Source organism: Haliaeetus albicilla, chromosome 3, assembly GCF_947461875.1.
Source record: "Haliaeetus albicilla chromosome 3, bHalAlb1.1, whole genome shotgun sequence".
NCBI lineage: Eukaryota > Metazoa > Chordata > Aves > Accipitriformes > Accipitridae > Haliaeetus > Haliaeetus albicilla.
This window is the reverse complement of record NC_091485.1, coordinates 48,812,886-48,828,325: the sequence shown is the minus strand read 5'-3', so window position 1 is coordinate 48,828,325 and position 15,440 is coordinate 48,812,886. Positions and strand designations below refer to the sequence as shown.

Genomic DNA, 15,440 nt, shown 5'->3' with positions numbered 1-15,440 from the left:
TTATTGGAACGTTGTTCAAATAAGGAAGGAAGATTCTGGATAGTGAAAAGTAATTATTTTCTTCATTCGTGCTTTGGTTTTATGGTAGTCATTCATTATACCCTTTAATAGCACAGGAAAGGTGTGTTAGGTCACTTTTTCCATTCCCCTTCCACTGTAGGATTTGCACTGCGTACAGCAGGTTTTTGTTGTGTTTTTCTTCTTTGAGTGCCACTGGTGGGCATGTAAATTACATCCTGCTGCTATATTTTTAAAGGTCCACCTGACAGGATCCCACCACCAACAAGACCTCTGCCAACAGTGCCCCCACATCGTTCAATCCCTCCAGCAGACCCGCGGAAGAATGACAGGCAACCTAAACCTCCCCGGCCACCCACTGGTGACAAACCTTCCTATCCTGGAGCCAAGCCTAACATCTGTGATGGGAACTTCAACACTCTGGCTATTCTTCGCCGGGAAATGTTTGTTTTCAAGGTAGGAGGCTGTGAATTTTTCAATGTTACATCAAATGTCTACATTTCTCCTTTTTTTTTTTTTAAGCAAACACTCATTCATCATGACTCCACTTTCCCAGCCTGCTCACAGTTAGAAAGTTCAAGAATGAAATTAAAAAATAAACATACACGTGGCTTAAATGTCTAGCAGAGGACTGCTGTAATGTTCTATTTTGGGAAAACACCCGTATCAGCAAAAACTGTAATGCTTCAAAATGTAAGGGTAAATAAATGCTGCATGTTATGGAGAGATAAAAAGTGTAAATCAACTCATGAATAATAGGAGTGATTTTGTTGGGAATACAGCCACATCCAGACATACAGTAGATATTGTGTCTTCAATGCTTGCTTTTTTTTTTTCCGTGAAGCTATAATTTTAACTTTACAATTAGATCTGTCATTTACAAAGGAAGTTTGTCATTGTGTTGTGGTTGCATTGAAACCACAACATCTAAGTAAAGGTCTTTGCCACAGAAATCTTATTGTAAATGTGTCATTGTTTATTTCCATTCATCTTCTTTCTCTGAGCTGAAAATGTGGTATATACAACAAATTGAAATAAACAAACTGAACTGAAAGGCAATCTCTTGATAGAAGGACTTTGCTAAGACTCGTGGACATCAAAGCTATCTTAAGAGGATGATCTGCAGTATGGTTTCCAGAAGACATTGAATGTTGAAGAATAATTACAGAATCATTATTATTCAGTCTCTTAAATCTTAAACCAGTTTGCTGACGGGAAGTGCTGTGCAAATGTTCCAGAAACAAGCAACAGGATAATCTATCATTTTGAACTACTGGTATGTCAAATTTGCTTAAACAACAGGAAGCGTGGGATCTTTGTTTTGTAAATATATGATAGGATTCTTTTTAACTTCAACATTATAGGTAGAGAAGAAGGGCCTTTCACATGAACAGATAACACTTTTCCCTTCAGCAATAGTGTAAGTACAAGGAAAGTACAATGAAATTGTCCCAAAACATGAAGTTCCCAGTTCAATGGCTTTTGTTGTACTTTCTGATAAGACCCATTTCTACCTTATATGTTTTCTTTTTATGTAATCTATCACTCCAGGTAAATCTTATTAACAATGCTAACTAGGCTTTCACTTTCTTTAGCATACCTGAAAAAATATGTACAAATAGCTTTACATGAATTCATTCAAAATTATTGAGCTACCTTCACAACCCAATGGGCAGGAAATATTTTTCCCATAAACAGCTAAGGATTTTGCCAGCCCTGGAGCTGTCAGCCCTTTCTATTTGAATAGATGGTATATCTTCAAACACTGGGAGGTCCTGAACCATCAGTCTTTTTATGACTAAAACTCAAAGGTTAAGGAATAATCTAATTTTCTAACTTGACATTAAACAGGATATTAAAATACCTACTTCAATCTCATGTCATCCACCTCAAGAGCAATAGATCATATTCTCATTTATTTTAGACATAAATCAATAAATAGTGAAATGCTATCCCACTAATACAAAATTTCCTGTCTAGCCAGGTCTGTGTTCCTGGATAAATAGATTCACCACCATTACTAATCTCTCTTACCTATTCTGATTGGAAATACAAATTAAGTTTTCTCCAAAAATGTTTACTGCTTACTGCCTTAACACTACATATTTACTATAGAGATTGTATGCTTACTAGTGTGCAAACTGTGTTTTTGTTCCAAAATGAAAACTCCATTCATGATCTACACCCTAATGAGGAAACACAGTAAAACTTTGTCAGAGAAAAATGTCCAGTAACAGAGTGTTTACATATTTCATGTTTAGAGTCTGACTCTCCAAAATGAAGTTGCTGCAGTCATAAAAACAATGTGTTGGGAAGGGAAGAGAGATGACCTTTGTGCAGATAAATTTCTTTAAGGATCCCACAGTTTCCCTTTTCTCCTCAGGGTACCTGGGAACATGGCAAGGCATGACTTGGGTTAGCATGCTAAGCAATTGAGTTTACTTAAGTATACAAATCTTGACTTTGTAGTCTGAGTGTCTTTGAATGCCTGAGTTAGTAGGCCTTAACTTTCTGGTTTGTACATTAATGTGCTAATGAAGATTTTTGTCTGCTAAAGGAGTTTCATTACGTGTTTGAGATTTTTTGGGGGGGGAGGCTTTTTGGTGTATGAGGAGGAGTATGAAAGGAGGAGAAAAGGGGAGAAGGAATTAGAAAAGTCAGAGGTTGTTAGTAATTTTCAACTTACTTTGCAGAATCTCGGGGGGGGCAGGTTATAAGGAAAAGCTCGGCATGTCAGGCTGTAGCAGGAGCAGGACAGGAATTAGTTCTCAGGAGGTATAAACAGGAATGGGAACTGAATACAGGGAAAGCATCCAGCAATGGAGGAAGCGAAGCTGGAGATTCTGTGGTCTGACACAACAAAAAAACCAAACCTCTTTGCCCTTGCCCCTTAATGCTAGTACAAGGATAGACTGGGAAGGCATGAGTGATGGGCTGAGAGCCAAGTACGGAGAGGTGGAGAAGAAGAGGGGATTGATGGCAGCACTGTACCAGGTGGAAACAATTAAAGAAGAATTATGACCTTCATTGGAAGAATTATTGCTGGATAGTTCCCAGATGAGTTAAATTAATAAAGTTGGAGGCTAATCAAATGATATCCTTTTCTTTCTTTGTCTTTATCCACAGGTCTGTAATGATTGTGTAGTGGCATCTTTTACTGCCTTCTGAATGGCATGTATGTTATGTACCAATTTCAAATTGAAAATAGCCACTTTTTTATCTCATGGGCCCGTATCAAACTCAGGAGTTCAATTTGTTTAAATAATCTTTGAAATTGCTTGGGAACTTAGCCACAGCGTTGAAGAATGTGAGCCCTTTTCAATAATTAAATTCTAATTTAAACATAAAGCTGAAGAACGAAAGAACAGTTTGAGATACACTGTGGATTTTTGTAGAAGATGACAAACAATATTAATTTCAAGAAGATTGTTTTCTCTTGGCTGTTGAGCTATTAGGTACACTTAAGAGTATCAGAATATTAGAAACAATTTCTATGCAGTCAAATTGATGAGCTTTGTCTGTGGTTTTAAGCCTATCTGGCATTCTCAAATGGATATATCCAGAGTAAAATAAATAACTGTAAACTTAAAGGGAAAATGGAATTTACACTTATCCATCCCCTTTTATTGTTTTGCCATCACTTTGACAAAGTAACAATCCTAGCAACACTTGATAAAAATTGTAGGGTTATAAAAATGAAATAGAGGAACTGTTCTTGATCTAACATGAACAGTAAACACAAAAGTAAAGCAATCAACTAGTAAAAGATTCCCCAAAGATGACCAAATAAAATTAGAATCAATTGCTTTAGTAGAAATGATTGGATTTTAAGGAAAACAAAATTATTTTTCATCAAATATGCATGGATTACTGAGATATAAATGTATTGTCCCAAAAGGACTTCTTCCTGAATTCTTTAAATTAGATGCCCCTAAAATGCCCCTGCTAGCTATAAGGCTTGGGGACACAGTATACTATAGAAGAAAAACATCAGTTAAAATCAATGTATTGTAACTATTGGGTTCAGTTGTCATCAACTGATATTTTAAAATGTATGAAGTTTGTCTTAATTTAATCCAGTTTTTTAATTACTGCTATTATTTAGTACATGCTTGAACTGGTATAAGCAACCATCAGGACAGAAGAATTTCTATGACAAAATTCATGAGTGCCAAGTTTTTATCTTGAGATTCCAGTTAGCTTCTGTATTTATGCTAAATACAATTAGTATTTAGCTGTCACTCTCATTTCCAATCTTTTCTCCATCTATTTTCTCCCTCTGTTTAGTTAGAACTCCCCTGGGACACAAAAAATGGCTGAAAATGGAGAAAAAAGAAATTGGTCTTCCTTTTCTGGGAAAGTTGTGCAGAGTGGTATGACATTGTCTGCCTTTAATGGAAAAATCTTTCAGCCATTGTATACAGCAATATGTGGTATCTAACAATATCATCTTCTCCTTAAAGTCTCCTGAGAGTACCTCCAGGGCTACTACATCATGAAAAGGAACCCCATTGTCTAAGGGCACCAGAAAAGAACCATTAGTGAAGAAGTTTACAGCATATATTTCCACTTTCTTCCAGTGTTCTGTGCAATTTATACTGCTTTTCCAGTCTTCTGTAGCAAAACAGTTCTAGATAGAAGATAATCTAGGATGTCCTATCAATAAAGGTACTTGTGTTAACACCTTCTGAATCTTTTACACGGTTAAAAAAATATTCAAGGGAGCCAATGGTTGCACAGAATGTGTGATGTCTCAAAAGATGCAGATCAAGTAACACTGCTTGTTCTCTTATTTTTGAGGCATGTATAGCTTGTGTTTGACATTATGTGCTGATTGTTCCTTGGCAACAAAACTACTTCTAGCTCTGCTTCCACAATCTCTGTTACTACTGTTAATATCCTTTTTCTTTATGTCCTTTTCAGTTTCACAGATTTTAACAAACTCTATAGTTTTTTGAACAGGTTACATCTAGAAAAGTAAGCACTAAATGTGTGGAACTTGTTCTGCATAATCAGCAAGTTGGAGGGACAGGTCACTGCTCTTTGTTTATATGGCACAGGTTTTTGCTTCAGAGAAGAACATCTCATAGAGGTTGCACGGGTCCTTTCTTTGTTTAATGCTAAACCCTTAAGAAACAAATGAATGGATCCTATATAATCTATAACAGGTTTAGTATTCATGTTGGAAAACTTAACTCACTCCTTGAAGAACAGCATTTTTAACCACTGTCATATACAAGGGTGTTTGTTGAAATGTAATGTAAAGAGAAAGAAGCTTGTCCATCAGACAAATAGCATTTACAGCTCAGAGAAATGTCTTCTGAAATTTTAACATTACAGATGGTAGAATATGGAACCAATTTTAGGAAGGCCTTAACAGGCTGTGTTTTACTATTTTATAGTAATTTCTCCACAACTTGCAGAAACTTGTTTTCTGACTCTTCATCTGCTAAGAACCATTGTAAAAACATTTATGACGTGCTGAACAAGCCAAGCCAATTAGGCTGTCATTACCCCTTGGCATTAGTTTATACTGCAGTTGCTTTCATACATAAGTGTATAGATGCCATTTAATACCCCTTTCAGAATTGTGTATTTATATAGAGCATGCTGTTAAACACAAAAGGAAAAAAACACGTTGTTTCTTGATATGTGCTAAACACATGAGGAATTTTTAAAGCAGTTTAGCATTGGCTATTTAATCATAACTGGTAGGTCTAATAAAAAGTCTGTGAGACAGAGGGAAAATACTAATAATAAAAAGTAGAGACAAAGAAACAGCTACAGTATGAGACTTGACTCCACCGTATTTGGAAGCACACATTTTTTTCAAAGCTCTCCTGGTCTGTTTGTGTAGCTGGTTTTTGTCGCGTGATGCTGTGGATGTCTGGGCTGTCAGTTGCAGCCTGGGAAAGTTCAGCAGAGGATGCTGTGGAAGTAGACACTTCAGGATCTGAGAGGGAAAAAACACTTAACATCTCAACTGTAAAAGACTGCGAACAGGAGGTCAGAAGTAGCTAAGTCTGCAGACAGCAGACTTCTTTCCCCCTACTTTTTATATCATTAAGTTAGGAAGAATAATCTGGTGGAATTTGCCATTTTTTAACTCATCAGGGAGGATTGCTGCTTTAATTCAGGTAATTCAAGTTATATGTGAAAAGAAGAAGAAAAGCAGCAAAAGCTCAGTGGGGACTTCAATGTATCACAGTACACCAAGCCCATTGGAAATGTACAGGCTGGATGTTTTGTGGCACAAAAACAAATTGTAGGATGTCAAGAAGGAAAAAAGCAGGGACATACAGTGTGCTTCTAAGGTAGGGAAGGGTTTTAGCTAACACATTTCACAGATTTAAAATGGAAAGCACAGTCTGTTCATCACTGTATGGAAAGTAGGTAGTATATTCCATGCAGCTGCAGAAGTATTTAGACAAGAATCTAATCACCTGGGTAATAATTGTACCAGAATAGTTCAGTTAAAAATCCTTCCACCCTCTCACCTTTTAAAAAATTGTCTTGGGCTTTATAATATAGTTTTATGTCCATTAGAAAGATGGCAACTCAGTCATAGCTTTACTTATTATCTAGCACCTAGCACCTATTAATCTACAGGTATATTTGTACGCATATAAATATTATGTATAGAAAGTTCTGAAAAATCATAACTATATTATTAGGGGTTTATTTACAAAAGCATCAGTGTAGTGGATATACAAGTTATTGAAACTTGTAAGCAATTTGAACCGATTAACAGTCTGTACTATCCGGCTAGTAAAATTCCTATTATTCATGTACTAGCCCATTAAAAAGTATAACGTTAGGATGTGTGACACAGTACCTTCAGCAGGGCTTTAGATTTGTCAGAAGAAAGAGTACTATTTTTTTCCAAAAGGCTGTGTTTTCATTGGCAAACATTGTGGTGTAAAAGGATTTGATCAGTAGCAGAGCAGATGGTACTGAGCACCTCTCATGTCCATCATATGTGCTTTGCTTTTAATTAGATACAGTCTGTCCTCTGAGGCCAAACAGTTCCAATATACATGTGGTTCAGATTTTTCTGAAGGGCAGCTGTTCCTTAGACACTGGCGTTTTTGACTGTGGACCCCTTGAGAATGTACCACACAAGCATTTCATCTAATGCAAGTGGAGTTACCATCTTGTTAAGATGTAATTGCTCACACCATCTTGACCCAAATAAACCCTCACATGCAAAAATACATATTATTATTTCTCCTCATACCTTTTTTTTTGCATAACATGAGGGTACCTGTTGCTTGACTACCTCCGTACTGCAAATTTGGATGACGTGCATTGCAATACAGTCCAGGGAGAAGAGGTAGTCTTAACAGCTGTGCCAAGACATCAGCTTGACCTTACAGACTAATATCCTTCTGAATTTTCCTTTCCCTGAGAGAAAAACAAGGCAGAATACCTTGTTTAAATTCAATTAAACATAAGAAAAAACTTTTTCTTTTTAAACCCTTACAGATTAAACACTGGAACAGGTTGTCCAGAGAGGTTGTGGAGTCTCCATCTTTGGAGATACTCAGGAGCTGACTGGACATAGACCTGGTCAACTGGCTGTAGCTGGCTCTGCTTTGAGCAAAGGAGGGGACTGGATCTCCAGAGGTGCTTTCCAACCTCAACCCTTCTGTGATTTTGTGTAGCAATTGAAATATGAGCACTAAAAAGGCGTAGCCTTCCAAAATGTTTCTGTATTACCTGTTTTCCCCTCTTTCCTCCAAAGGAGGGTTCAAGTATTTCTTCATACTCCCCTGAAACCTCCAGAGGTCCCTTCCAACCTCAGCCATTCTGTGATTCTGTGGATCCACTGAAATTTGACTGTTTTGCCTACTCATTTCCCAGTAGCATTTGATCCATCATCTCTTTTGGGATATGGCCCTCACAGGCAATAGCTGGTGAGATTTGGTCAGGAGACTGTTTTGTGACTTCTGTATTGAGCTCGGAAGAAGACACCAGGCAGACAAGATTGGGGTGTGTGGCTGCTGCTCACAAAGCACTAACAAGGGGACTGCAGGGGAGGGAACGTCCACCCATTCCAGCTGTGTGAGGCAGATCCTCTGCTGCCTCCTTCCCCTGTCTCAGCTTTCAGGGGAAATCACCCTCCCTTCTAAGGTTAGGCTCTGGGCTAAAACACTTTATTCAAAGACTGACCCAGTCCTGTCTCTGTGAGACTCCCACCATCTTATGGTACTTATAATGAGCCATTCAAACCTACAAGGTGCACTCCCTACCCCAGAGAGTCCTCACAGATTAAAATGAGGTACTAAAGAGTCTTCAAGAGTTTTCACAATGGGGTGGATGGACTAAGTTTAACAGAAATACTCAAGTACTTGTGTGAACCTATATACAAATGAGGTGGTAGGATTTGGGACAATATTTGTAAAGATTTGGACAGTTAAATGTGAATCTTAACAAATTCTTATTTCTGACTTAGTTTTAACCTAATAAATACTGAAAAATGTGAGACTAAGTATTTGTAAATCATAGGCCCAAATTCCAAGAATTAGTCATTCTTTAGAAGTGGGGTTTTTTTAAGAGTGGAATTGGTGAAAACTGAAGAGGTCTGTTACTCTCTTTATACGAAAGGACACATTGGGTCAAATTTTTATATATTCTTAGGAAAGTACTTGTAACAGTACTGAATAAAAAATAGAATTATGACTTCTTCTTTATCCAAAAAAAAAAAAAAAATCCACAGGATCCTCCAACAAATGACAGCATGCTTACATGGTGTTACTTGTGTATTTAGAATTGCTATTTTTCTTATCGAATATAACCATTCCTTTTTTCTTCCCATATGTCAAGAGGTTGTTCTGAAATCTAGCTGACCATTAACTTCATTGTCCTTTTGATCAGAACAAGTTTTACATACTATCAAATGCAAGAAATACAGAACAGTTGTAGTTCTGCATTGGACTCATAAATAAGTGAAGACATTACAAATACAGACAAACAAATGCATGTGAAAGACTTTGATCTGGCAGATTTAATTCTTATGAGTAACTCAAGCCTAGACAGAGAATCTCAACGGGGAAAATATATGGACATAAGCCCTCAGTGGGCATAATCACTTGATTAGGACTAAAAACGTGAATTAAAGTTGAGAGATCAAATCCTGGTTGGTTTTTTTCCCTCAAAGTTACAATATTTGCTTGTTACAGTCAGAGAATCCTGTGACCCTATTAATTTTTCACTTCTTATTTTACTACAACAAAAATTACTAACAAAAAGCTTTAACTGAATACTAGGGTACAAAAGGTATTTAATTCTGTAGTACTTGCCTCTTTTCATAGACTCAGTGTTTGAGTGAACTGAGTAAAAATATTTCATTGGCAAGAGAATAGAAAAAAGAATTATTGACAAAAAATAATTGCAAAAACTCACAGCAAGGGATAATCTAAAATTACATAGAGACGTATCTTCAATTTTGTACCACCAGCAAGTGTTATCTTGTAATATTAACAATACATTTTAATTGGGGCTACATCCTAATGGAACCAAAGGGAGTAATTGCAGAAACGCTTCAAGCACAAGGCTTAATTAAAATTTCTTGTTGTACAAAATTGTGGCCTTTCAACTAATTTAGGTAAACATTTTGGGAAACAATTGAAATGGCTTGTAATGTAAGATTTTTCAACCAGTTGTATTGATCAGTCTTGGAAATATTTGCTTAATCTTGATTTACAGCTAAAGCTTTATATTCCAGAAGTATTTGTGTATTTTTAATTTCATTGTTTCCTTTTTTCCCCCCTTTCAAGGGGTTGAGGCTCCACAATGCAGAAGTTTAGCAGGCATTTAAATGAAAAGAAAGTAATCTCATTTGTTCCCCTGAATTAGTCATTTCCGATGCAAAACACTGGACTACTAAACAGTTGAGGTCTTAAATAACTTAGAACAACATCCATGTTATTTTTTCAACAAATCAATTAAATACTATCCACGCTACTGAAAATCTATTGAAAAATATCAACAAGTTATAATAGATATTTTTTTAAATCCTGTATTTTCTTCTTTTTTATAAGCTGTAGCTTGATTTTCTATTTTTTTAAGCGTTGCCTTCCTTGCCTACTGAGGGAAGACTTGTCCCAGTTGAAAGTAATGGGAAAAAATTCCATTGACTGTAAGAGATTCAAGATTTCACTTGGAATTAAGTACTTTTGACATGACAGGGAAACTATCTATTTTGAGTAGTACGTATTAGGTAAAATAACACAAGAAACGGCAGATTACTTTGTAATACCATGCATATGAAATCAAAAGCTGTTTTCCTATACTAAATCAAATTTGGTTATACTACTTGTCCAGTCTATAAATCAAAATGAGACAGGGATCATTTTAATTGATGATTTGACATATCTGTCCAGTGAGAATATTTTCACTGAGGAGAATAGACTGTATTAGGTCAAAGGTTTTACTTGATAATGACAAAGTTCAACCTTTTCCCATTCTCCCTAACAGTTCACCAGCATTTCTCCTCAATCTTAGCACGATGGAGCCTTTGCTGATGTTTTGGAGTGATGTCTGGCCAGCCCTTTGTAAAACCCACAGTCATTTACTGCTTCAAATTGTACATTCCCAGCTTATTTGTAATCAGATGTAATTCACAATATTGCATATTCACTGTTAGAAATTCCTTCACTTTCTTCATAATCTAATCCCTGTGTCTGAGTGACAGAGACAGTGAGCAAAGACAATCGAATATCTACCATTTTCATATTTGCATTGTTATGACAGATGTCACTGTTGGCTGCTCTTTCTTTGCTGGATATGCCACTCTTAATGGCCTGTTTTTCTTTTTGGCCATTGCTGTCAACTTCAAAGCTGAGTCATTCCAAGAATATTGCTGTTCACCCACTGATTACAGTGGGAACTTCTACAGTCTTTTTCTAATCCTGCCATTTGCGTGGGGAAGAAGATTCACTTAGCCTTGCCCCATGCTGCTCAAAGCTAGATTTGGTACCCAGATTTTATTTTTGTTGTCAACACAATTTCTTAGATTACAAGCACCAAACAGCATATATTAGCATCTTAGCTTGCAGTGGCTTGAATCCAAAATAACCCCATACACTCACTTACAGAGTTTCTTACGTCATGTCTTCCTCTATTTTCATATGTCATCAGTTTATCAGAGCTTATTGCTTAATTCATACCCTAAACACCAGGAAAGATTGAGTTATCAGCAATGTATATTCAACTCATATGTTTTTAAAATCTGAATTTGGTTATGCCCTGGTCTGTACCTCTTGCTCTTTACAAGTGACTTGTGTGGACTTTTGTAAACCATTTGATGATTTACAAACAGCCTCTTGTTAGACCATTACCTAAGTGTTTAGTTAGCTAGTTCATTAGTTCCAATCTATCTCAGAATACTTGTCTCCTCAATTGCATAATTACAATAGCTAGATTTTGAGGCAAAAGATTGGGACATTTTGGCCTTCAGAGTATTGCATTAGCTGACTTCCGTGACCACTGAGGATAATACAGGAACAAAAAAGGAAGCTTAACAGAAATATATAGTTTTTTGCATTTAGAAAGGTTCGCATGTATAAAATTAAATGCATTCTTACATTGTTTGCAAGTGTCTGGTTCCTTTTGCAAAGAAACCACAGCTCTGACTTGAATAACTACATGTTTTCTACATTGTGATTTCATAAATCTTACATCTAGGTATATCAACCCATACAGTTTTGAAGGCTGATATACATCTTTTCACATCTACTCGTTGGAGGTATGCATATGTGGACAGAGGTGTTATCGCCCTGAAAAGAGTAGGGTAGGTCGTCTTCCATTTTGCCTCCACAGAGTGTGTAAAAGGAGTGGGATATGTTCTTGAGAGCCCGAGCCTGGTTATAGAAGCTTCAGTCTCTTGTTTATGCATGGACTGTCCTAAACTACTGCAGCTAGGAGGAAATACTTAAATTATTCACTGTTTCTTGCTTTCACCTGTGGTTCTGACATGACCCATCAGGGCACTGCACCTTCTTTTGGTCTCCTCAGAGAATCCATGCAATGTGCTGCGTGGGGAAGGCGGGGAGATAACATAAATGGTAGGATAAGCACATACTGCATCTGCGCTTAGGATCACATCAAATTGCATCTGTATTGCAAAACCATGAAATTTTGCTTCAGTGATTATGAAGCTTGAGGGGAGGGACATGATTATTTTAGGTCTTCAGAGAGGTAACAAATGTCAACGTGAGAATTACTGACACAGCTGTTTTCATGCATTGTACTTGTGCATGTGTGCATGACACGTACATTGTGGTTTCCATCAGCTCATGCTATGTCCTTACCCACCGACATCCATCTTTCTTTACAACTTGTAATGTTACTGTTCTGTTAGGAACATTTTGCCCAATTTTCATTTATTCTCTAAATGTTTTTTCCTCTTACTTTCTTGTGAATGCGTTCCTGTTATTAGTCATAGAATCGTAGAATCACAGAATGGTTTGGGTTGGAAGGGACCTTCAAAGATCATCCAGCCCAATCCCCCTGCCATGGGCAGGGGCATACATGTGCATGTGGAGAGAAACACAGATGTGTATGAATTTATGGGTTCGACAGAAATATGAAAAGACAGGTGATATAGTGATGTCATAAATATTAACATAAATATATCACAATTCATTCTAGAGTAAAAAGATCACTGCTTAAAGGAAATGAAAACTGTATTACATCTAGGAAAAAATATTTGGAGTACTAATTTCTGTGTTTGTACAATATCAAGAATAGATTTTTGATAGTTGGTTTTGGCTAATCTTGGTGCATATAGTTTGTTACTCCCTCATCTTCACAAGCTTTTGGCCAACAAGAGTGAATGATAATGACTCTCATTTTATTTCCACAGTGAAAAGAGAATTAGAAGCTTCCTGTAGCTGGAAATTATGCTAAATAATCTCCTAGACATGCCATAGTTCACAAGCTACAGGCTTATTCATGTAGGTGAACGTTATTTTTTCTACTGAGTGAATTTTTCTCTGCTCTATTTGGAGTTTTCCAGTCTTCTTCTTTTGCCAGTGGTATCTAGCTGGGTTAAAGAAGCTAGAAACAAGTATCTATGGCTCTGTCTTAATCATAATTTCTCCGTTTGACTGCTTTCAGTGTTTTCCCTGCCTGTGTCTAGAAATTTTGATGAAGCAGGTCATACCTTCTCTTGGATTGTCAGTAAATTTTGGTTACCTAGGCCCATAGCCTCCATTCCATGCTGATTTAATTGCTATGTTTTGGGGGTAAAATAAAGAAAGGGAGTTGAGTTTGCTCTCCTTTGGCCTTTTTGATTTTCGGGTAGTGCCCAGGTCATTACAGAGGGCCTGATGACTCAGATATATTTGTAGTAGCTGTTAAAATGGTCTGCTCCCCCCCTCAGGCAGATGGTGAAGCATCATATTACAAGTGATAAAGTGATACAGGCAGACAAGTAGAGAAAACACAATTATTCTGATTTCATTAGAATGTTTGGTCTGTTTTGCTTGGACAAAGATAAGTCTGTCCTGGACCATTTTCACATATTTATATGTCTATTCCTTACAAATGTGGAGTCAACAATTTCAGACTGATGAGAAACAGAGTATAACTGGAGGGGGTTGGGGGGGTAAGTTACAGAAAGGCATGTAGGCACACAAATGCAAATGTTCCTTATTCTGTTCTCATGGCCCAAGATGGATAGCAAAAATAAACTACGAAACTGTGGAAAAAAAACCTGAATTTTTCTATAGGCTCCTAGGTGGTACACTTGGTCTTCTCCAGGAAGATTTCTGTCCTAAAGTCTGTGCTATTGTTGGTAAGGCAATATAGCATAGTGCTAGGAAATACTGTGCATCGGGGAAAAGAATCCTGAAAATACTTTTATGCTGATATCCTGTCTATTTCTAGGGAATTGCACATGTTTTCAGATCCTCTTGACAATATTATTAAAGGGGAAAAGGTAGTCCAAGGTTCTTGATATTGGGTTTTTTTTTTTAATAAAACAGTAAAAGAGGCTGTAAAAAGTAGAAGAAAAGTGGAGAGTATGACATATAATATCAGTGATGACTTGGAGAATGAAGGGAGTTGTAAAATTAGTATTACTGAGCTTTCAAATAGAATAGAGGCTCACATGTCTGTCAGATTTAAGCTAGAAAACTGTCATAGAAAAGTGTTGCTTATTTAGTTTCCTACAGAGCACAAGAGGGGAATGTGTTAGCGTAAGAGAAGTACCAAGAAGTACGTGTTGGTAAATGGAAAAGGAGATTTAACTCATTTGAACATTATGTTCGTCATACATCCCATGATATTTCCAAGAATCATGATCATGTGTTGACACAGCCTGTATAAATGCAGGCCTCTCAGAAAGCCAAATTTCATTCCAACTCAGTTTTACACTATTATTTGGAAAGAGACAAGGAGAGCTACGGCAAAACAGACATCTTCACCTCATATTGTTATGCATCTACTTATTAAACCTTTCCACCTCTTTTCATTGTTTAGCCCCTACTATATACCTGCCTGGTTTCAAAGATGTATCTATCAAGAATATCTTGTTTGAATTATATTACATAGACAGGAGTATGTATTAATGAAAACATATCATACGTTTCCATTTGAGTCATCATTGTTAAAATATTTGCAGTTTAAATATAACATATACCTCAGCAGAACACTTTTTTCTCAATCCCAGGAGAAAGTTTTTCAGTTTCAGTCAAGAAAATAAGTAATTTTTTTATAATAAAAAAATGTCCAATTTTCATATCTTTCCGTGGTGCAGAATGCACCATTGCTCTATGAACTCATGCAACTCATTGACTTTTATGTGAGCAGAAAACAGAAATGCATTCAAGAAAATTTACAGATAGTTTTGTAGGCTCAAAGTGCAATCACTACTGGGGAAATAAACAGTCAACTGCTCCGTAAAGGCTTAATGTTCGTCTTGTGGATGAAGGCTTTTGTGCAGTACTTCATGTGCATGTGCTGTTACCTACAGAACGTTAGAAGGAATATGAGCATTCAAGATTCCTGGCTGCAAGCCTAGATTTGATGTCTTTAGAGGTCTTTATTGTGCCTCTTTTATGGCTGGCTGTTTGTTTCTTCATATTGGATCATCATCATGCAGCGATGGGAACATTTTATAGAGTCTCAGTCATTTTAGTTATTTGGACAAAATCAGAATGAATTGAAATGCTGAATTCAGTTAGGAATACAGAAACCCACCCAAAGGGAGATAGTTATTTTTTTCTTTTTTTTTTTTTTTTTTAATTGAATGATCAGTTGGCAAAGATAAAGCATTGATGACATGACTCTTATACCTGAGTTGTTACCATTAATATGTTCTGGGACACATCAGAAAAGCAGTAGCACTGTGCAATATCACCTCCAGCTGCACCATAGTGCAAGGTCTGTAGCTGCCAGACTTGTAATCCAAATAG

At 36.7% G+C, this 15,440-nt stretch overlaps 1 protein-coding gene across 2 annotated transcripts in view; it reads left to right on the top strand.

Annotated features, from left to right (window-relative positions):
* Positions 1–15,440, top strand: part of MMP16 (matrix metallopeptidase 16) — a 190,424-nt gene that overhangs the window by 134,830 nt on the left and 40,154 nt on the right. For both annotated transcript variants that reach the window (XM_069779627.1, XM_069779628.1), the window contains one exon: positions 257–474. In XM_069779627.1, coding sequence (XP_069635728.1) covers positions 257–474 — 218 coding nt within the window. The remainder of the gene's footprint in view (positions 1–256; positions 475–15,440) is intronic.